This window comes from Coptis chinensis, chromosome 1 (assembly GCF_015680905.1).
Source record: "Coptis chinensis isolate HL-2020 chromosome 1, ASM1568090v1, whole genome shotgun sequence".
NCBI classification, from domain to species: domain Eukaryota; kingdom Viridiplantae; phylum Streptophyta; class Magnoliopsida; order Ranunculales; family Ranunculaceae; genus Coptis; species Coptis chinensis.
Window position 1 is genome coordinate 58480078 of NC_141456.1, and position 23413 is coordinate 58503490.

General features: G+C 38.7%; 3 protein-coding genes and 1 non-coding gene across 4 annotated transcripts; all 4 read right to left on the reverse strand.

Annotated features, from left to right (window-relative positions):
- Positions 1-1945: 1945 nt before the first annotated feature.
- LOC147524706 (NAC domain-containing protein 71-like) lies at positions 1946-4728 on the reverse strand. Its single transcript, XM_086604072.1, has 5 exons — positions 4144-4728; positions 3307-3584; positions 2917-3213; positions 2500-2782; positions 1946-2421 (listed from the first exon to the last, which is right to left on the reverse strand). The coding sequence occupies exons 1-5, from the start codon at positions 4298-4300 to the stop codon at positions 2300-2302; spliced, it is 1137 nt and encodes a 378-aa protein (XP_086460198.1). The 5' UTR covers positions 4301-4728; the 3' UTR covers positions 1946-2299.
- A 1195-nt stretch (positions 4729-5923) lies between these two features.
- LOC147524707 (uncharacterized) lies at positions 5924-6397 on the reverse strand. Its single transcript, XM_086576005.1, has one exon. It carries the CDS (start codon positions 6395-6397, stop codon positions 5924-5926), a length of 474 nt encoding a protein of 157 aa, XP_086432131.1.
- Positions 6398-6664: 267 nt separating this feature from the next.
- On the reverse strand, positions 6665-7207 carry LOC147524708 (uncharacterized). The gene has a single exon (XM_086576015.1). The coding sequence runs from the start codon at positions 7205-7207 to the stop codon at positions 6665-6667; it is 543 nt and encodes a 180-aa protein (XP_086432141.1).
- A 14734-nt stretch (positions 7208-21941) lies between these two features.
- Positions 21942-22045, reverse strand: LOC147524709 (small nucleolar RNA R71). Its single transcript, XR_015206129.1, has one exon. It is a non-coding gene; the product is annotated as a small nucleolar RNA R71 (small nucleolar RNA).
- Positions 22046-23413: the final 1368 nt, after the last annotated feature.

Here is a 23413-nt window from a genome sequence, read left to right on the forward strand (position 1 = left end):
TACACAGTTCTAAACTTTAATAATCTGAGCAAAAGTACATGCTTCAATGGGAGAGACAAGTATGGGATTCTTGACTTCTTGTTCAATTTCTGTTAGGAAGTACCACTCGCAACATTTTTTGCAAGTGTTTTTGTGGTCAACCAGTACGTGGATGCAGGGTCTGTTTATGCAACAGAGGAAATGAAACCCACTTGGAGTCTTGGTGTCGAAAAACAAACTCGTCTATGCTTATGCAAATTCTGTTTCATAACACAAATTATTGATTCCATTTCTCTGATGCATTCAGGGTGTCATCTCAGATAGTCAGATGTCGTTCAAGTACTGCATGAAGCAAGTGGTAGTATATCTGTTTATCTACGTGCTTTTTCATATTTCGTCTTTTGTATGGGATTTGCAGATTTACAAGTATGAAATTTGTCTTGTATCTATATAATAAGCTAGGGTTTTCTTGGCACTAAAAGACAAAATTATATACAGAGGACGATCCAGATCGAATCTAGAACCATCAAACGGCTACTGTGCTCTTCTTTTCCCTGAGATATGCGTTGGCAACTATTAACTAAATATGTCACAAAGTTGATCCATGAGCCGAAACGGCTGTAACGCCAACAGGTCAACAGTTCGAGTCGCTCTAACATCATTTTGTGTTTTGTTTTGTTTATTGCAACAACATAAAATTGATTAAAACAAATATTGCTAATGGGGTGAATCGAACTCGGGAACCAGTTCCCAAAGGCCAGCAGTCAAACCAGTGTGTTGAATACTCAGTGATGCAAACATCTTGGAGTAAAATCATCCTATTCGTTGTCTTAGAATTTACTCATGGAGGTATTGAATGCATGCCCAAACATGATTGCAACCAGTGCCGAAGGCCTTTAATGCATAGGTGAAACGTGGCGAAGGCATGCGGGTGAGTGTCTTTAAGACACGGGGCATATTCTAGTTCTAAATAGGGAAAAGTGTCCTTATATGAACTTGTCAAATCAGTCATTTGATCTTGCGACATTTTTACTTATCAATAATAAAAAATGACGCAACAAGAGATAAGTTGGGCGGTGTTCTGGATTCCAAGCTTGAGGCTGTGGATTTTATCCGATATAGCTACTGAAAAAGAACACCCTTTTTTATATGCTGCTCCAGATATATTGATTTATAATGACATGGCGGCTACTGGATAGGCTTGGGGATGCAACTATGTGACAGGCGGGCAGCATTTATTCCAACTGACTTTCATGAGAAGGAGTATTGTGTTGGTGACTAGTTGTCCTTTAAAGTAATTACCTAAAGAACTATAACCTACTTTGATTCTTCAGAAAAGGAGATCGAGGTTAAGTGGAAAAAAATATGCGCTGCATCACATAATATTTTCACAGTTATTTCACATGAAGTAGCGCTCGAGTAAGGTCATTATCTTCATTGTAATTTGTAAACGTATTCCTTTGAGAAGAGGAATATGCTTACATTTATTGACTTAAGTGCTTTTGATGATTATATTAGTTTACCCAATTGAATACTTCAGAAAACCCTAGGAAAAAAACTCAAGTAACTTCTAAACTATGCCATTGAAACCTAATGCAATAACTTCACTATACCTATGCCTGGATTAGTCCTTGATAGGTGATAATACGGTACCTAGAAGACTCTCTGTGTTTGTTTCATGCCATGTGTGCGTCTATTGCCGTTCTCGCACTCTTGTTTCCCCCCCCCCCCCTAAGGTCGATGAAGAAGGTTCCTCACAGTCTGTATGCACTACTGCAAAGCCCTTGACATGGACTCCAATTAAACTTGTCGCTGAAAAATGCAATTTGGATTCATTTTGATATCCACACATGTAGGTAAGACGAAAATGAGGACAGTATTGTTCAAGAAACTAATTGGGAACTCTACCAGATCGAACAAATGCCCATCCATAGTGTATTATCTCCAAACATGATTCCATAAGAGCTAAGAAATAGATAATACATCTATTAGAGAAATCATATAAATTCATGTTCCCTTACCTATAATACAGCCGACTACATATGCAATGGAAAGAAATATACATGAACCTCAAATAAAACTTACATAAGAAGCTATTACCAAAGAAACAGTCTCGGCTGCAAATCGTTAATAGTGATTGTCACAGGGAGATCTTTGTTACTACCTTACGAATAAAGTGCTGGGATTGGTACTATATTCAGAGAGCAATCGTTAAAAGTTGTTGTCTCAGAGATCCAAATTATTTAGATAACCACTGCTGTGGTACGTCCCCAGTGATACAGGGGTAAAGCTAGCCAGCAGATACTTCTGGGCCATTACTTCATATCATAATTGCTAAGTTGTCTTCTAGTGACCATAAGCTGCCTAGGTCCCCCAGACTCCCATCCCCACTAGCTTGTCGACAAATCGGAGGAGATGACATTGGGTTCCAAGCTTCAAACCCTGCATTTAAAGTACAGATGAGCTTTAAGGATCTTTATAAGGAGTTTCCATTGGTAAATGTAGAATATAATGTCACACCATTGAATGGTGAGCTTTGATGCCTTAGGAAATCAGTCTGATCGAAGCTCTGATATGTTATATCCCCATCCCCGCCCGCTGCCATGTAATTTGTGGGCTCCATGTAGGGTGACATACAGCTAACTTGACCGAAATCATTGACTAGATCAACTTCTTCTGTGACATTTGAGTAGGACGGAGGGGCAGAGAATTCCAATGAACTACATGATTGCCGTGGCTCCGGCATGTTTGAGTAGTCATTTCTAGGTAATCTTTGAGAGACGTCTCGTCCTTCCGAGTAAACCTACATTAAAGCATGAGATATAAATGACAATGAATTACTTAGACAATTGAAGCTTACTAAACAAAACTCTCTCTACAAGTCACTATCCTCAATTTTAAATCATTACGTTACTTTATCCCGTAGAACTTTAATACCTTTGAGGTATCCAGAATCAGATGAGGAGACATCCAGGGGCTGGAAAGATGAGTCTCGACTGAAGTTGGTTCCAGATCACTGAACCTTCTGGTATCATAGGGAGAATTGACAGGGCTTGAGTAACTACTCCCACCATATAGATTACTGGCTTGTGAAGGACTTCCACTGGAGTAGTTTAAGAGTTCGTTTGAGTTTGTGGTTGGGGTGAAGTTTCCAGCTGCAGAGGAGCTCTCTGCCCTCTTGGATTTAGCCTCTGGTTCATTTTTCTTAACGATACGACACAAAGCGAAAGCTCCCTTGACAAAAGAATTTAAATAATCAAATTCAATGTGGGCGGCTAATTTTAGATATGTATGCAAAAGTTAGTTCAATGCAATTGTCAACTGTACCTGGAGACTAGATGATCCTTGAGAAAGATTATCACAAAGACGGTATTCATGCATTACCCAGTCTGTTCGATCACCCATAGGAGCCCTCCCACGATAAAAAACTAGGGTCTTCCTATAACCGGTAACATCAGACTGACATACAACTTTGCGGTCTTTCCCAGTAGCTTTCCAGTAACCAGCTTTTGTGGCTCTATTTGTACGTGAGCCATTTGGATACTTCCGATCTCGAGGACAGAAGAAGAACCATTCCATATCTCGCTTTGGAAGAAAAGACTTATCTGCAATATACATTATACAATTCAAACTTCTTTGGATATAATTAAAAGTTTCAATTTGTGCTACTGTCCTTTTCTTATTTTTTTGTCATGCAATGTTTGCTTTTTGAAAAAGAGGCTTCACTGAATTCGCTTTTAAATATAAAGTCAGATGCAGAACAAAAAGAGGTTTTGCAACTTTTTATCTTGTAGTGACGAATATAAACCAAAACTAACACCTTTCTAACATTATTAAATCCTCAACTTATTAGCATTCCCACCAGTAATTCTTAAATGACCTCCATACTACACTTCATCAGTCATCGGTGGAACTAATCAATATGAGTAATTTGAAGCCTGACTATTGGAAAAACTTTTATGAAACTGACTGAAATGAAGTGCAGGTTCAAGAAGTGGCGACTGTCTGGCCTATTAATATTTGGACCAATAATCAAGTCATGGTATGTAAGTCTACGTACTAAATGTTATGGAGGAGTAGTTTCTGCTTTCAAAATTTGTGGCTAGCTAGTACCTCTTTGTAATGTTAACATTAGGCGCAACATTATAAATGAGAAGCGAGTACCTGGTAACTCCCATGGATCAAATTTGTACAGATCGATTTCTGGGATCACTTCAAGCTCAATTCTCACACCATCTACTTTCTTCTTCAAGTAGTAACCAACCAGTTCTTCATCGGTTGGGTGGAAGCGAAAGCCAGGAGGCAATGAAGCTCCTCCCATTTCTCACATAAACAAGCCAATTTTGATCTATAAAATAAACAAACGACTAAAACTCGAAAAGAACGAAAAACTTCTAAATTTTGTTGAAGAAAGATTAGAAATCCAGTTGCATTTAGGTACCCATGCTGAACCTATTAAAGATTTGGAAGATCCAGTAGTAAAATCTTTCTTCGACGCACAATTTCTTGACAACAACAGAGGAAAACTTCCACAGAATGCAACCGTTGAACGACAAAATCATTCTTTCAAAACTCAATATGTTTCTTATATTCAACACCCCCCCACCCAAATACTCAACAATCTAACAAGATTACACACGCACCAAAACTCGCGTTTTCACCACCCATATGCCATATCCTTCAAAGGTTTCCAATACATTCCCCACTTCAAACAAACTTCCAAGGTTAAAATATTTTATCCAAATGCTATAGCATTCAAAAACTGCTTAAAACTTGAGTTTTTGAATTATATCTTTGTTTGTTTATTATTATAAAAAAAAATACCCAGGGTCTAAATATGATTAAAGAAGAAGAGGGAGAGTTGTTGTGTGGTAGAGGAAAAGAGAAGGGAGTGAAGGGCATTATATATAAGGTATGTGCAGTGTAAAAAGAACACCGAAAGGCATGATAAGTTTCCTTGTCTGAAGCGAACCAAAAAATTCTAAAGGTGTATGTGGTGTGTGGAGTGTGGACCCTTGAATGAACTCAATTTGAGTTCACACACTATTTATGGATCATTCCCGCCAAATTTTATATTACCGTTAATTGTTCTTTCTAGCTCTTTGATTCATATCCCCCAATTTAAGCTTCTTCCACATCATATTGAATCGGACAAGTATGCTTTTTTCGACTTTTGTATATGTTAATTTTGTTATTGGGGCCACTCTTGTTCCAAAATTGCATGGGAAATGTCTAGGAGCCTAGGTAGTCGGAGTTTGAACTTTTGAAAAGACTGAAAAACCATTTTAGTTCTTTTCACCTAGAGCTCAAAATGCCGCAGAAAAATCAAGTGTCATTTAAGGTCGGATTGTACATATATTAGACATTTTATTATATTTTGTTGATAAAGACCTATTAGACTTGCATTATGCAAAGTAGATTATGCATTTCTTACCCATAGCCGCCGGAGAAAGAAATTGCCACGATACAACATGTGTTTTACAGCTACATAACTCTGCCGCAAAATATATAGAAATGTAGCATATGTTTTAAAAGTTAAAACAAAACATTTGGGGGTAATTAAAATGACAAAAAATATCCTCCTTACCGCCCAGGCCTTTTTTTTTTTTTTTTTGTTAAAGGTAATTGATTAATTATAAAGAATAAGACTTACATGATATCAAAGGTAGCAGAATAGAGAAAAAAATAAAATACAAGCCTACACTAGAAATGAAAATCTAGTGAACAAAACGATGATAAGTCGTATGATGGTTCTCCAGATGAATCAAGAAAGAAGGTCGAGAAATCCACCATATACTGTCTCCCTGTGTTAACGTAGCCCCCTCGTCATGCAATGTCTCCCCTCAGATTAGTCTCTCCAAGATGGAGCGAGATTAATCCATGCCATGCCGCTTTTCTTTCAAAGATTGCCGATTTCTTTGACTCTCCAATGCGTTGTGTTGTTCTAGAAAGCCTGGACAACTGAAGTAGAATCACATTCCACCCAAATATAGCGCCAACCCAAATCAATCGCCTGTTTAATGGCCTGGATAATAGCCATTGTTTCTTCCATGTAGTTAGTGGATATACCCATCCCACCAGCAGCCGCTCCCAAGAAATCTCCTCTGTAGTTTCTGAAGACATATCCCCACCCCGATCTTCCCGGATTTCCTTTCGAACATCCGTCAGTGTTTATCTTGAGTATACCCGGAGGAGGAGGTAGCCAATAACACTCAAAGATTTTTGGGGACCTGCGAATTTTGAGCTGTAGCTGAAAATGCTTTAGAATCTTGAGGTCATGCATCGAGTTTTCCATAATCCCCAAGGACTTATGGTGCGCACTTGTAATCGCTCTCCTGACCAAGAAGCAAACTTGTGTGTAGCTTGGAACTTTGTCGTCATAGAGGGCTTTGTTCCTGGTTTTCCAAAGACTGACCATGATCGTCAAGGAGCAAGCTTTCCACATATCCAAGATGAGAGAGCTATAATGCTTGCTCTGCTGCCTCACATCAGAGAAGGACTCCAGTTCTCGCTGAATTTGAAAGATTTCCTGTGCAAACTTCCAAATCTTCCTAGCAAAGGCGCAATGGAATAGGACGTGCTCCAGAGTTTCCTCCTGATTTTGACAAATACAACATCTAGATGCAAGGTGAAACTTCCTTTTTTGTAGCTAATCATCCGTTCTAGCAGCACCGTGCGCTAGTTTCTAAGCAATACCCTGTGTTCTCGGCAGAATTTTGGCGCTCCAAATGAACTTACTCCATGCTGATTTCGGAGCTTTTTTCCTGATACCTTTATATGCTGCTGCCACTGTAAAGTGCCCATTTGTAGAAGCGATCCACACTCTTGAATCTTCTTTGGAACTGTCTGGTTGAGGTAGCTTAGAGATGTTGATGCCCAGCTGATGGAGTACTTGCATCATCTCGTTGGAGAAGGACCATCTATCCTCGTGTATGTAATCACAGAGTCTAGCTTGGAATTTAACAATTTCTTTCCTTTCCTCCTGAAAAAAGTCACATATGGGCCTCTGCAATAGCCAGTTCTCCCTCCAAATGTTAATCGCCTCACCGTTACCGACGTTCCAACCATGTAGAGATGCCATTTCATTGAGAGCCCATTTGATGCCAGGCCAAACTGTTGAGGTTTTGTAGTTTGACCATCCATCAACTCTGTTGGTATATTTCCCCTTCATGAAATCTGCCCAGTCTCCATCTCCGGACAGCAGCGTCCAAGCTTGTTTTATTAACATTGCAAGATTAATATCTTTGAGCCTCCTTATTCTTAACCCTCCCTCTTCTGTTCGTTTGCATGATTTCTCCCAAGAAACCGTTATAACTTTCCTTTCCGCTGGGTTGCCACTCTAGATAAAGTTCCTGATGATGTTTTCACATTCCTTTATCACCGATTTTGGCCATTTGTAGATAGCCATATTGTGAACCGGGATACTATTGAGGACATGCTTTGCTAGCACCACCCTTCCTTGGAAGGATAGCATTTTTCCCGCCCAACCTTACCGCCCAGGCCAATTTGGTCCTGTCCTTCATAAATTATCCTGAACCGTTTGGTGCACTCCAGAATTAAATTTGATTGGTTTCCTCTTAAACTAAGAATTGTGTGGGCGTCCTAGTGTCCTGCAGACCAAGTAGCGTGTGACAACATCCAGTTAGGCTGTTAGCCCATTTGTGTGAATAATATTTCATGTCAATGTGTTGTGGAAAATTACGAAGAGTTCCAAAAAATAAAAAATCCACATCTCATAGTTAATTCCTTTTGTCGATATATGTTAAGGAAGAGTTTACGTATATGGCTGCTAAGTAATATCATGCCATACTTGGTAATCAAGTCCGAAGCGCTCAGAAACTTGCAAATTTGACTTTTTCATGTTCATCCAAATTTTCTCTCACTTTCGATGTGACTAACTTGGAGCCCACGATAATAACTTCATGAGCTGAATTATCGACCAAGTGACTGTATTTCAACAAAACTAATCGACCAAGTGAACGAATTTCAACAAAATGAATGCGCATTAGCAGTCGGTATACTTTACCAAGAGTTTGGTTATCGAAAAAAAAAAAATACTTTACCAAGATTAACTTTTACAACACATTTATATAATTTACTCAAGGTAAAGAATATGTATACGGATTGTTAATTTGTTATGAATTTATGATTATATTAATCTGTTAGCTACTTGCCTACTAAGACAGTAATAAGTCTAAAAAATATATTTCATTACCACCAGGTTTTGGGTTTAATTTCCTTGGCAAGATAACCGGACGCTAAAACCACCTCTAAGCGAACAAACTCATAACCTCCTTCCTTTTCAAAACTCCTGACACCACTATCCTTTTTCTTCTTCTGTTGAAATATGTAAAGTATCACACGTTTCTATAAGTGTGGCTACGTATTTAGGAGTTTTTGTTTTGAATAGTTTGACACCAAAGTAAGTCAAGTATAAATAGATGAAACTATGGATAAAGTATTGAGAACTCTCTAACCTTATTATTCTAGCCTCCTCTCTTCTTTATTATTCTTCTTACTGGTTTTTCTATTACAATCATATTCCCTCATCTCTTCTTTATTATTCTTCTTACTGGTTTTCCTATTACAATCATATTTAAACTCTCCTAGCATCACCACTAACATGGTATCAGAGCATCAGGTTCAAATATAAGTTTAGTGGTATGCTAAAAGAGGTAACCCCCAAAATAAGTATACAAGAAAAAAAAATCAATTCTTTTTCAGTTTTCAGTATAGTATTCAATTCAAGTTTTAATATTTCTCACAAGAAGTTTCCATTGGTGTTTAAAGTTTACTTGAAGAATGCTATGAGAGAGATCCGAAGTTTCTCAGTATTGGTTTCTTAGTATTGTTTTGCTTCCACAGTCTCCTTCTTCCGCAATCTCTCTGTCTTAGTATTGATAAGAAGGGTACAACCTCTCTGTATCTCGCAGTCTCTGAAGTTAGTATTGGACGAGGCGCGCATGTGCTCGGTTTAGCCTTCTGCTAGGAGTGCACGCGCTCTGGGCTCTATATCTTGCAGTTTCTAGTGGAAGGCGCGCACGCGCTTTGGGCTATTCGTCTAGCACGCTCTCTTCATATCCATACAGTAAGTACTTCTTCTCTTTACAATGACTGAAGTAGTCCTATTTCAGAAGTTCTCCACCTTGGTATCTTGATTGGAGGCTTCTGTTTCATCTTGGTTTTCTCGACAACTTGCACATTTCAGAAACTGTATTGCAATCGTTGGGTTTCTTGATTGAAAGTATTGATTCGCTTTCGCAGTTGGTGTATGGTGAAAATATGGAGATATGAGCTCGTTGAGTAATTTTGAGTATTGTTGGTATGTCAAATTTGAGGAATATAAAGTTTGATGTCAATCTTGTTATGGACGTTTGAGTTTCTAGCTTCCGCGCAGTTGGTATTGATGACCAAAGTATTTGTTAGATGTTTCAAGTTGTTTGTTTGAAGTATTATAGGGGCACACGACCTCTATCTCACGAGAAATTATTCTTTCTATCTTCCTCTGTTTCCGGTACTGTTCCAGAAGTTCGCAGTCATAACAAGGAGGCGCGACCCACCCTCCACCCTCTATAGTGAGTAGTATATGATACATGTTCTATTCAAAATTTTTTTTGTGAAGTATTGTTCTTTGAAGAAAGCATTGGTCAGTTTTGTTGATGGGGTGGTCAGTTTATTTATTGAGTTGGTATTTGGTCTCCTCAGTTTCAAGTTTAAGTCAGAATAGGCAAGCCTTTGTATGTTCCATTTCAGACTTGTATATTCCACCTTGAGGGGTGGAATATGGAGATATGAGAACATTGAGTAGTATATGAGGCACGACAAATATGGAGACATATGTGGAAGAGTATGAGATCCATATTCGTATGAGATAATGACATCCCCACCATTCAGTATAGTATTCAGGTAGCAGTCACGCCTAAACTGCACGTAGTCACGCCTAAGCTGCACGTATGTTCTAGGTAGCAGTCAAGCCTAAACTGCACGTATGTTCTAGGTAGCAATCAAGCCTAAACTACACATATGTTTTAGGTAGCAGTCACGCATAAACTGCACGTATGTTTTAGGTAGCAGTCAAGCCTAAACTGAACGTATATTTTAGATAGCAGTCAAGCCTAAACTGCACGAATGTTTAGGTAGCAATCACGCCTAAACTACACGTATGTTTCAGGTAGCAATCAAGCCTAAACTACACTCATCCGTATTTAGGTAGCAGTCACGCCTAAACTGCACGTATATTTCAAGTAGCAGTCAAGCCTAAACTGTACCAGTATTCAGTATTCAGGAGTACCCATAATAATATTTTGTAGACTTCAACAGTGATATTGATAGTAGCAGCCAAGAAGCGCACATCAAATCAGTGTTATTGTTTTTCAATTTATATTATAACAACCATAACAGCGAATGGAGTGAGCAGTAGCCAAGCAGCGCACCACTAAAACGGTGTTATGGTTTCAGTTTGTGACTGTGGTACACCTTCGGTATTCAGGTTATGCTATTGCCTACACCGATAGTTTCACTTTCTAGAACGTCTCAATAGTTGTTCGAGTTCTTCAACTAAAGACAGTTCTATACGAAAGGGGAAACATTATTCTTATAGTATTCTTATCGTTTATTTTTGCAATCTAATCTGTAATTTGTATAATTTATGTAATTACAGCTTGAGGGGGAGTGTTGAAGTATGTAAAGTATCCCACATATCTATAAGTGTGGATACATATTTAGGAGTTTCTGTTTTGAGTAGTTTGACACCCAAGTAAGTCAAGTATAAATAGATGAAACTATGGATAGAGTATTGAGAACTTTCTAACCATATTATTCTAGCCTCCTCTCTTTTCAATTATTCTTCTTACTGGTTTCCCTATTATAATCATGTTTAAACTCTCCTAACATCACCACTAACATCTTCGTTTCTCATTTTTTCTCTTTCTTTTGTTCTTTTCAAATACGAAATTATTATTTTCTTTTTCTCAATCAATTTCTCTTGAAATTTGTTGTTCTCCAACTAAAAAAATCAAATTTGAGAAGCAATATTAAGATTTGAAACTTTTGTTTCTTCCACTCAAAACCAGATCTGAGATTTATTTACTTTTTCAACTCAAAGATATAATGTGCTAGTAGGCATTATAATTTGGAATGATAGATAGTTGGAGGAGACAAATCTATATCCCACTATCTGTTCTCTATCCTATTCTGTTTCGGTTTAGGTTTGGGAAAAAAAGTGGTGTATGAGATACTAGCCTACTAGCATTGAGACTATAATTTGTAGCAGTATGAAATGAGAAAATGTAAAAGTGGTCAAAATGTCAAATGCAGAATGAAAGTGGTAAAACGGTAAAAGTATAGAATGTTGGTGTTTATTGGGAAATGGAATGACCATATTATCTCTGTCCCTGTTAATGTCCCCCTCCTTTCGGTCCACTTTGTCCAATTCTCTTATTCTCCTTTGTTTGATGTCATCTTCTAGCAATTTGACGGCCTATGATGAGTCCAGTGCAACAAATGTAGTTACTTTTCCAGTTTTCCATAGGTGATGGGAAAACTGTTGTAGTTATTTGGCTGCATCTGGATACAGTGTGAAGCTTAATTATTGGCAATGTAGAAAGCTGCACTCTAATCACTATCAAAAGCCAAAAGGTTATATAAAAGTGTTGCTTTCTTATAATTAATACACTAACATTGATTTGTTCTCGATTCATTGTCGAATTCTCACGAGTAAAAAAGGCATTTGAGGAACGAATCGACATTTCGTCACACCAAATATAAGTGAATTACACGTTGGAGCGATTAGCTATTGGGCCACCATGGGTGACCGGCTGCACAAACTAGTGTAACCTTCTGACAGTGGAATTTAAAAGAATTTGCTCTCTCCATTTCGAAGTCAGTTGGCAGTGGAACTTAATTCTGAATACAGTAGTATCTAAGCCATGCTGCGATCCAGTTGGAAAAGTTTAACATGCTTCAAAATTAAAAATATACTGTTACGTGCTAATTGAATAAGTCTGGGTTTAGTTGCTAATAAGTAGGAAAGAACTAGTCTTCTCCTGGATAGTAGGAGATAGTAGTAAGTAGGTTGAGTAAGTAGTTGTAACTCTTTCCTATTCTCTTGGTAGAGTCCGTTGTAATCAAACACCTATATAAGGTGTAGTGAATATGGAATAAGACATGACTTATCACGTATCTTAATTGTTCAACTCTTGAGTTGTACTGAGGTAAAAGGTTCCTCTATAAGCCTTCTATCAATTTTCTACCATCCTATCTCTTAATTCATCATAGGTTCTAGCAAACAAAAGAGGAACACTCCTCAGTATATACCAGCTTGGTATCAGGGCCTTGGAATGGAGACAAGAGTGGAGAGCATGGAAACGCAAATGAAGTCTATCATTGATTTGTTAGAGAAACTCCACACTCAAGTACAACAAATAGCACTAGCTCACTCCAACACCGATGATGCTGAAACTTCCGCTAACAAAATTCAAAATGGTGGAGATAAAATGTTGGAACGGTTCACAAAGACACCACTTCAAGCAGTTCCATTGTGCCAAAACAAGTGAAGATTGATTTTCCTCGCCAAATGGAGAAGGAGATCCAACAGTTTGGTTGTGCGGGGTGGGAAAATTCTTTGAACTTCATCATCGCCACTTGCGTCGATCGTGTTCCCTTAGCCTCATTCCATCTTGAGGGTGATGCCCAAGTATGGTACCAGTTGTTGCAAGAAGAAATGGGTAATGTCTCTTGGGAAGACTTTAAGGAAGGAATCAATTCTCGATATTCTCCGAACAAGTTTATGGATTTCTTTGGACAACTTACCAAGTTACAGCAAATAGGAATTGTACAAGAGTATCAAGCAAGTTTTGAGAGACTACTAGCCAAGGCAGGCTCTTTACCACAAGAACGACAGGTGAGTTGCTTTGTTAGTGGTTTACGGGATTCTATTCGAACTGATGTACAAGCCAACAGACCCTCCACTCTCTCTATAGCTATTGGGTTGGCTCGCCTTTATGAAGCCAGAGATATCTCTCACCAAAAGCCGCCTCCGGCAACTTCAAAAAGTCAGCTCACGAGTTAGCGATCTTTGTCACCACTAATTCATCCGCAACACCAATTAAAAGGTTGATTTGAGGAAATGAATGATAGGAGAAGAAAGGGGCTTTGCTTTTCATTGTAACGAAATTTGTTCCCGGTCACCGCAAGAAATTGTTCTCAATTCAGGTCACCAAGACGATAGCGATGATGATGTGGAAATGGAAATGGATGGGGGTACCGATGATCCACCTCCGAAAATATCATTACATGCGATTGCGGGAACTTCGTGCACTGATACAATGCGAAGTTAGGGAAGGTTGGGACACAAACCAATCCGCGGTTCTCATCGATTCGGGAAGTACACACAATTTTGTGTGTGCACGAATGGCAAAGAAAGCGGCATTGCAACCAACTTCATCTACCAAACTTCGAAGTGATGGTAGCTTCAGTGAAAGGTTGAGTAGTTCGGGTAAGTGTGCTCACACTCAACCGAATCTACAGGGTGTTCGATATTTGTTGATTTTTATGTGATTCCACGGAAGGTTATGATGTTGTCTTAGGTACTTTTCGGTGGTTAAGTACTCTAGGACCTATTGAATGGGATTTCTCTAAACTTAGAATGAAGTTTAAGGTAGAAGGTAAGGAAGTGGCACTACAGGGGATTATCCGTCCGAAAAACAAAGTTGTTGGTAACCTTCAATTTATACAAGCCGAGGAGGAAGAGCAGGAGAGGCATGCTACACTTGTATTCCTTAAGGGTGTCTCAAACAAATGTTATTAATTCTTGTGTACCCTCACAAGTGGTGAAGCTTCTACATCGATATAAAGGGGTGTTGGTAGCACCTACTAGCCTTCCTCCTCGACGCTTGCGGGATCACAAAATTCCATTGTTGCCCGATCAAGGACCGGTCTCGGTGAAGCCATATCGCTATCCTCATTTTCAGAAAACTGAAATCGAAAAGATGGTGGCGTAACCTGTTATCTTCGGTGTGATTCGACCAAGCAATAGTCCTTATTCTTCTCCTGTTATCTTAGTGAAGAAACATGACGGTTCATGGCGACTGTGTGTTGATTACCGAGCTTTGAATAGTATTACAATCAAGGACAAGTTTCCAATTCCAGTGATCGATGAGCTGTTGGACGAACTGAATGGCGCAAAAGTCTTTACAAAGTTAGATCTTCGTTCCGGTTATTATCAAATTCGTGCCCATCCTCACGACATAGAGAAAACGGCTTTCCGAACACATCATGGTCACTATGAATTCTTGGTCATGCCTTTCGGTCTCACCAATGCACCTTCATCTTTTCAGGCGTTTATGAACGAGGTATTCAAAGATTATCTAAGAAAGTTTGTTATGGTTTTCTTTGATGACATTCTCATTTACAGCAAAACATGGGCTGAACATATGCATCATTTAGAAATTGTCTTTTCTATTTTAGAATCTAATCAATTGTATCTTAAGCAAGAAAAATGTCAGTTTGGCCAAAACAAGGTGCAATACCTTGGCCTTGTAATTTCGCACCACAGTGTGTTCTTTGTTGATCCCGACAAAATTGAAGTGATGATAAGCTGGCCCAAACCGAAAACACTGAAAGCATTGAGAGGTTTCTTGGGGTTGACAGGCTATTACCGAAAGTTTATCCAAAGCTTTGGCAAGATAGCTGCTCCACTCACTAAAATGTTGAAGAAGGATTCATTTGTTTGGACACATGAAGCTGAAAGATCATTTGAGCAGTTGAAAGAAGCTATGACTAAAGCTTCCGTATTAGCTTTACTTGATTTCTCAAAGCAATTTACTGTTGAATGTGATGCTAGTGGCTCGGGTGTGGGAGCTGTCCTAATGCAAGAAAAGCCTATCGCTTTTTACAGTCATGCATTACGGGGAAAGAACTTGTTGTTGTCCACTTATGAAAAGGAGATGCTAGCTTTAGTGTTGGCCGTGCAAAAATGGCGTCCGTGCTTACTAGGGCGGCAATTCTTGGTCTTGGATGATCATCACAGTTTGAAGTACTTGTGGAATCAAAAATTACTACTACAAAGACAAACAAAGGTGGCTCTATAAGTTGATGGGATTTGACTTTGTTATTGAGTACAAAAAGGGTAAGGAGAACATTGTCGCTGACGTTCTTTCAAGGAAAGAATCCATCCAGCCTGTTGAAAATGAAAAGGGGGAGCTTGCAATCATTAGCCAGCCGATTCCTGATTGGGTGGAGGCTATCAAGGAAGAGGTGCAACACAATCCAGACTTGCAACGTGTGATTCAGCGTATAAATGATGGTGAAGCAGTAGGACCATGGCAGTTCAAGGACGGAGTAATTTTTTTCAAGGAAAGAATTTATCTAGCAGAAGGTTCTTCCTAATCAAAGCTATTATGGGCCAATTTCACAATAGCACTCATGAAGGCTATCAGAAAACTTCTATTGGACAGGAATGCGAAGACGAATTTGCGAATTTGTTGCTGCTTGTGATGTGTGTCAAAGGCATAAATCCGAACATCTGGCGCCTTCGGGTTTGTTACAGCCACTTCCAATTCCTAACAGGGTATGGGAAGATATTTCTATGGACTTTATTGATGGTCTTCCTATATCCAAGGGCAAAACTACAATTTTTGTGATTGTCGATAGGCTCTCTAAATATGCACATTTCATTCCATTATCACACATTTGCTTACACAGTTGGGGTTGGCGTAAAAGTCTTCTTTGATAATATCTTCCGATTGCATGGCATGCCAAGGACAATTGTCTGTGATCGAGATCCGACTTTCACAAGCATTTTTTGGTCAGAGTTATTCAAAGTGAATGGTACCAACTTCAACTACAGCTCAGCTTACCATCCTCAAACCGACGGTCAAAGTGAAGTTGTAAATCGCACTGTGGAGATGTATTTGCGTTGTTTCACTAGTTCGCAGCCTAAGGACTGGTTTAAATGGTTAGCATGGGCTGAATATTGCTACAACACCAGTTGGCATTCAGCTATTAAAACAACTCCTTTTCAAGTTGTTTATGGTCGGCACCCTCCTATCTTGTCAGTCCTATATTCGGGTTTAGCTAAAGTTGAAGCTGTGGAAAAAGAATTGATGGACCGTGATCAGATTCTTAACGACTTAACGACCAATATTAAGGAAGCTCAATCAAGAATGAAGAAGATATATGATCGCCACCATACAGACAGAGAATTCACAGAAGGAGATTGGGTTTATTTGAGGCTTCAACCTTATCGTCAAACATCTCTTTCGATGAGAAAAAACTTTAAGTTATCTCCTAAGTTTTATGGGCCATTTCAAGTTCTTAAGAAAATAGGTGTCGTAGCCTATAAACTGGATTTGCCAAAGGGTTCTCGCATTCATCCAGTATTTCATGTCTCTTTGTTGAAGAAACAGGTTGGTGACAAGATTCAAGTTCAAACTGAGTTGCCCATTACAAGAGAAGTCGATGAATCGCTGTATCCTAGGCCTCAAGCCATTCTTGATCGTCGACTACGAAAAAGGAAAGAGCAAGTTCTTATTCATTGGCAAGGGTTATCACCAACAGAAACAACATGGGAGGATCCGAATTGATGAAGGTCCATTTCGAACATGGCCTTGGGGACAAGGCCCTTTTTTAAGGGGGGAGGAATTGTTACGTGCTAATTGAATAAGTCTGGGTTTAGTTGCTAATAAGTAGGAAAGAACTAGTCTTCTCCTGGATAGTAGGAGATAGTAGCAAGTAGGTTGAGTAAGTAGTTGTAACTCTTTCCTATTCTCTTGGTAGAGTCCGTTGTAATCAAACACCTATATAAGGTGTAGTGAATATGGAATAAGACATGACTTATCACGTATCTTAATTGTTCAACTCTTGAGTTGTACTGAGGTAAAAGGTTCCTCTATAGGCCTTCTATCAATTTTCTACCATCCTATCTCTTAATTTATCATAGGTTCTAGCAAACAAAAGAGGAACACTCCTCAGTATATACCATACTCTGTCACCTTCGTGGACAAAATGCATGCTAGAAACAACCAAAAAGCTAGGGTGCGCAGGGTGTATGGTTGCGCTGGATTTATGTCCACTCGTTTTAAATTTTGGTGACGGGGTGAGAAACCTTTAGTAAAAGGAACAGTAGAGGGTAATAACGTAACAACACATCTCACATCTCTTTCGCTCGATCTAGTCTATTTTCTCTACAGCCTTCTTCCCTATTTTCTCTCCTTCTCTGTCACCTCACCTCACTTCATTTGTCTTCTCTAATTTCTCATCTCATATTTGACTCCGCTTTCTTGCTTACAACCCACCGTTCGGTTTATCATGTAAAAGATAATCAACAACTTTTTAATGTTTTTTGTTTCATTAGCCATTCTTTATTTAGTTTTGGGTTTTGAACAAGTGTTGGTTATGGATTAAATACGAAATCAATAAAGACGACTAATGTTTGGATTGGAAATCATAAAAATCACTCAACCATGCTCTACTATCCATGCCCATGTCTCCATGGCCCCAAGTTTTTTCGGCTGAACCATATGAAGGTTTTTTTACAGTGATTGGTAATGGGTGTGTCTTCATTTGCAAATTCGTCGTATACTTTAGTCAATTTACTCAATGGGAAAGAACACATGTTAAAAACCATTCACAAAGTAGACAGTGATGTCCCACGACTTCATTAGTCAATGTGTTTGTATTGCTTCAAGTTCGATAAAGCCTTCCCCACCATGCTAAAAGTGGGCAGTTGTGCGTAATTTTCTTGTTAAGTGTACTTCGGATTCAATTTGGTTCATACTACTGCATTGTTGTTGTAGTCTGTTAATAATGGTAGTCGGGTGGGAAATTAGAAGCAGGTCTTGTTAGCAGCTATTGATTTAATCCATAGTTTCAATTGAGGTTTACCATTGGTTATATAAAAAAAAAAACAGTGTTATGTTTGAATTATTACATAATTTATTAACCTCGCGATACTTGAGCAGGTGGTGTCTGATCAAGTTGATACCTACTGACCTACATATCTTTCACTCTGAAAAATGTCTACTGAATACCAGATGGAGAGGGTTCTCAACTGCTCGCTAGCTAATTGGTTGAAGGAGAGATCATTTGGTTTTTAATTTGTCAAGGATAATACATTCCAGGTGATTTATAAACTACTTTTCAATTCCTTGTTCATGGTTTTAGTTATTGCACTATCTTGATTGATCATATGGTAAGGCATGATTCCTTTCTTAGAAAAGGTAAGGCCAGGGCCTTTAGGTATTCTGTTCATAGTAAAGATTTTAGGAGATTTTATCATTCTTGCTCATACAAAGCTTGCTTACTTAGGCGCACATTTGCATTTTAATTAAACTTCCTTGGCCCCTTTGTTGGCATGGTCTACAGTCGAAGGATACTATTTCAATTCCCTACATGTATATCTATATTTTTTAACGTTCAAAAGAAACAACAAAAAAGGGAAAAAACTTGCTCACACAGGAATAATTTTTGGGCAGATTTATATTGCTCTCTTCTCAGTTCGTTTATTGTGCGTGGTACTTATGTGTATCTTATGTCCTTGATAAAATTGGGGTTGGTGTTTGTTGTCTTGTTTGGTGAAAGATTATTCAATATACCGAGCAAAAAAAAAGAAAAATTATCAATATTTCTTCTCTTATGTAGTTATATACTTTTTTCTTGTTTATTCTTGTCATTATAATAGGGATTATTTATGCAAGTGGAAATGTTGAGTCGAGTTGAATTATGAAGTGCACAATAGTGTGATCAGTTTTTGTTTATTTCTTTGTTCTATTTTTAGTGACTTGTTTGTTATTTTTTTTTGGCGCTGATTTATTTCTTTGTTCTATTTATATTGACTTGTTGTGTTAATGCATATCTAAAAGGCTTATATCTCTGTCAAGTTGTGTGATTCTGTGTAGTTGTTTGAAAATATTTCAACTTGTCGGTTCCGCTTTTGTGGGCGATGATGTTTGATAAATGCTCACCGGGTTTTCATTGACCGATATGGTTATATCAGAGGCTTACTAGATGAGTGAGTCTGTTGGACAGTTCCCCTTGATGTGCATATGCTTAAGATGTTGCAAAACCTTTAAGTCGGATGCAGAGAACGCCTTTAGTCATGGCTTACTCTTGAAGTGTTTCTAGCATAAGTGTAAACTTGAGGCGCATCACCGGTTAAACAAAGACGAAATATTACTAGATCCCAAAATACGGGCTGGACCCTCGTGGGTGTAACTAAGCTTAATAAATAGCATGTTCATGGAAATTCTATAGTATAGTTTGGCTTTTGATTGCCCTGTACATTGCGGTGGGGTATTAAGTTGGAAAACATTGCCCTTTTTTCTTGTAATTGTTATTTTGTTAATACAAGAACACCTCCGGTAACAACCTTAGCTTTGGAATCCGATACCCCTTTATATTGTCTATTGTTGACGCATTTATTGCTCAATTCCTCTGGGTAAAGTTCAATGTGGTGGATGTGCATAGCCATCGGTGTTTTCCATAGGTCTGTCAGATCAAGGATAGATGTTGTAACTTCTAGAGAGGATTAGTGGAGTAATTTTGTTTGTTGCATGCTAGCTGATAAGAGCCCAAAACTGTAGTTTTAACCCCTTAATAATCATACTGTTAGACCAATTATGTGAATAATAAGTAAGAGTTAATACTGATTACGTGTTTCTATGCATTTCAGGCTTCAAAGTCCATTCTGTGCAGAAATGTCCCACTTTAGCGAGATAAAGGAGCAACAGTCAGCAGAACTTCCGAATGCCATATCTTTGGACTCAGACATCGGATTGAGGCCTACCTTATGTCAAAACGACCGGCTCGGAAAGAGCTTTCCAATGGTCCAAGCCTTGACCCAATCAGAGGAGCAGAAGTGGACGAAAAGTCTGTGGAAGCCAACTGCAGCTGAAGAGGCCTTTTGGATTTGAAGAGAATTGGGTTTTGGGCACGATTCTCGCCCCAAACCATGGCTCCAAGCCCATGCACGAATTTTGGATCTGGATGTATAAAACAAAAGCTTAGCTCTTTGTTAATGGTAGCTAGTTAGACCTAAATTAAGATATAGAATTATAGATCTAGTTTTATTAATTAAATTAAGTTTTAGTTCCATTTAAATTCTTGTTTTAGATTAAATCTCAAATCATTGTTCTTGATTGATTAGATAAATAAAATAGATAGTTTGTCAATTTCGAATTTGTCATTTCCATTCTAGATCTAATTTCAATTCTTGTTCTTGTTTCATTCCAGCCATTAAATTAGATTCATTATTGTTCAAATTAAGTAAATCTAAATTTCTTACATTACGTTTAGTTTAGATTCAATGGGAAATGTTAGATTGATGATTCAAGGCTAAACCTCCATTAGAGGGGTTGATGAAGCCTTGATGAAAACTTAGTTGTTTAGTATAGAAACGTTGTAGCATCTATTCCACTCTAGAAGGTCGTGTTTTATGCCATGAATGGGTGGGCGACCTCACATGCTAGTTAGTACTTGGTAGAAATGCCATGAACACTAGGGATTAGACTCGGAATTCTTGCCGTGAAAACGTAAGAATCGAGATACCACAATTTGTACTAGGTCATTAAGTTGGATTCGAGGTGGATTCGATTCCCCTCTAATTCCTTTATCTAGAGTCAAACAATAGTATTTCCATAGTATTTGTAGTTAATTTCTAGTAATCATCTTAATTAAGTATCGTAGTATAATATTTCGTAAAGCTCTCATTGACTTAAGAGCGACTAGTTAGACTTAGAAAACAATCCATGCTAGGGAACTAGGAGTGGAACGAACTTCTTACTCCACATAGTGCAATTCGCATTGAGAGTAGAAGATTTGATAATTGAGTATAAAAGAATAGTTTTAGTTTACTTACGTTTTGAATTCATAGTTCATTTCGTAGGTAAACTATTCATTTTACAGTAATCAAATGGCGCCGCTGCCATCTTAGTTGCACTTTAGCATCGTTTTCTTTGTAGAAGTAGTTATTTTTAAGTCCCATTAAACCCACCCACCCTTGTTTGATTCATACTGTGGTTTGCCGTTTTTCATTTTGGAAAAATTCGCAGAAAAATTCACTGAAGCGCCCGCTTAAAAAAAAAAGAGAGCGACCAGCTATCTTTACTTGGAATTCTCGTTTACCCGCAGAGCGCCAAAAGAGAGAGCGCGACCAGCTAAGTTCTTGGAATCTCGACATTATTTGACCGAAGAAGCGCTTAAGATAGAAGCCAGCTAAGAAGCGCCTTAGCGAAAAATTTCAGGGATTTCCACGGTTTGATTCGAACTTCGAGTTGTCAAGTTTTTCGGTGTTCTAACCTCTTATATACACCGAACACGCGTACACAAGACGCTATTCATAAAGCGAAAGCAAGGACGCTTTATCGGGTATTCCTTTCTTCCATACCTCGCATTTCTAGTTAGAGGTTTTCTACTAGTATATCGAATTGGTTGGAGTGTTGCATGTTTAGTTAAGCTCAACTTAGTCTTGCATGAGATTAAGGTCTGGTCGAACAAAAACAACAAACGTAATTACACCGCAACAAACAAGTCTATCTAGTACACCACCCACGACACCTCTAGCTACTATCACACACACCATACCTGACGTAATGGCTGAAGAAAGAGAGACTCCTCTCTCCGACTTTTACAAAGCCTTGAGCGATAGCCCTAAATCTTGCATCGTTCTAGCAGACCCAGTGGGGGATTTTCGAATCCCCCCAAACATATTTAATTTGTTACCCGTTTTTCATGGGTTAGACCATGAAAAACCTTATCAGCACATGCGTAGGATTGAACAAGTCCTTACAACATTCCACCATCCTACGGTTGGTACGGAACAGATTAAATTAAGGGTATTCCCTTTCACATTAGCCGATAAGGCGGCGTCTTGGTTAACTGCCCAAGCGCCTAATTCTGTGGACTCGTGGGCTAAACTTGTTCAGCTATTTATGGAACATTTTTACCCACCCCTAAAGACGGATGAAATGCTTTCCAAGATTCATTTTTTCCGACAGAACCCTCATGAATCATTTTCTGAGGCATGGAATCGTTTCACCGATCTCCTTATAGAGTGTCCACACCATAACCTAGCAAAAGACACGTTAGTTAGTTGCCTTTTTTCAAAGGACTTCAACATCACCATAAAGAAGTCCTTGACATAATGAATGGGGGTAGTTTCCTAAGTAAAGGAGCCTCGGAGGCTTACAAATTTTTAGAAGACCAAACTAAACGGAATAATAATTGGGGGGGTAGTGATGATATCCCCCGCTCAGCTAGTTCTTCTTCAACATTAAAGGCCGCCGGTATGTTTGAGAATAAAACCGATCCAGAACTTAAAAATTTACTCGAATCCCTAACAAAAAAGTAGAGGCTATTTCTGTTCAACAAAAGCCTATCCCCGTCATGAATGTAAACTCCAACCCATGTAATTTCTGTTTGAGCCCAGAGCACCCTGACAATTATTGTCCTCTAGCTTATGAACAACAACCACCGAGCAAGATAATGTTTACTTTATTAATAACTATCCTATTCCTAACTTTGGAACAACATCCCAACTTCAGTTGGAGAAATAATCAACAAGTAACACCTCCGGTGGTACAATAATCAAAACGTTAGGCAAGCAAACAATTATAACCAAGCTCCACTTAGGCAAGGACAAGGACAAAGTCAAGGGAATTATAATAATTATAACAACCAAAGCGCAACCTAAGCAAGGTCAAGCACAAGGTCGAAATAATTATAATAATTATAATACCAATAGAGGTATCGTTCGGTTTATAATACTAACTATCACAACCCACCCATAAATAATCAACGAGATAGTTCGGTCGCACCACCCGTGACTACTACACCTACACAACCGGATCGTATCGGCGCCTTTATACAAGTTACCCAACAACTTTTCCGGACAATGACTCAATCAAACCAACAGATTTTACAATCCATAAATCGGGGCATACAACGGTTAGCCCAAGAGAAAGAACCAAAAGGCGTGTTTCCAAGTCAAAGCGATACCAAACCCTAAAACAAACCAACACCTTTGAGGGTAAACGGTAATTCTAGTGCGAAACTACAATGCGTAGGTGACCTAAATGCCATCACCACTCTCCGCTTACGGAAGAGTGGTTGATAACAAAAAAGTAACTTCGCTATAGTTACCCCATCGATTACTCCCTACACCGGATATCGAACTAGATACCGCCAATAGAAACGAGGAGCCTACCACGGTAGAGGTACCGGTTAAATCACAACCAAAGAAACAGAAAGCCAAGGTTACCGCGGCAAGTAGAGCCATATCGCGAAATATAGAAGCCCGAAACCACCGTTCCTCAAAAAATTAGCCATGCTAACTAGGGATACAAACTTTGAGGAAATTAGGAACGTTTTCAAGAATCTAACGATAAACCTCCATTTTCTCGAAGCTATTAAAAAGCTTCCTAACCACGCTAAGTTTCTT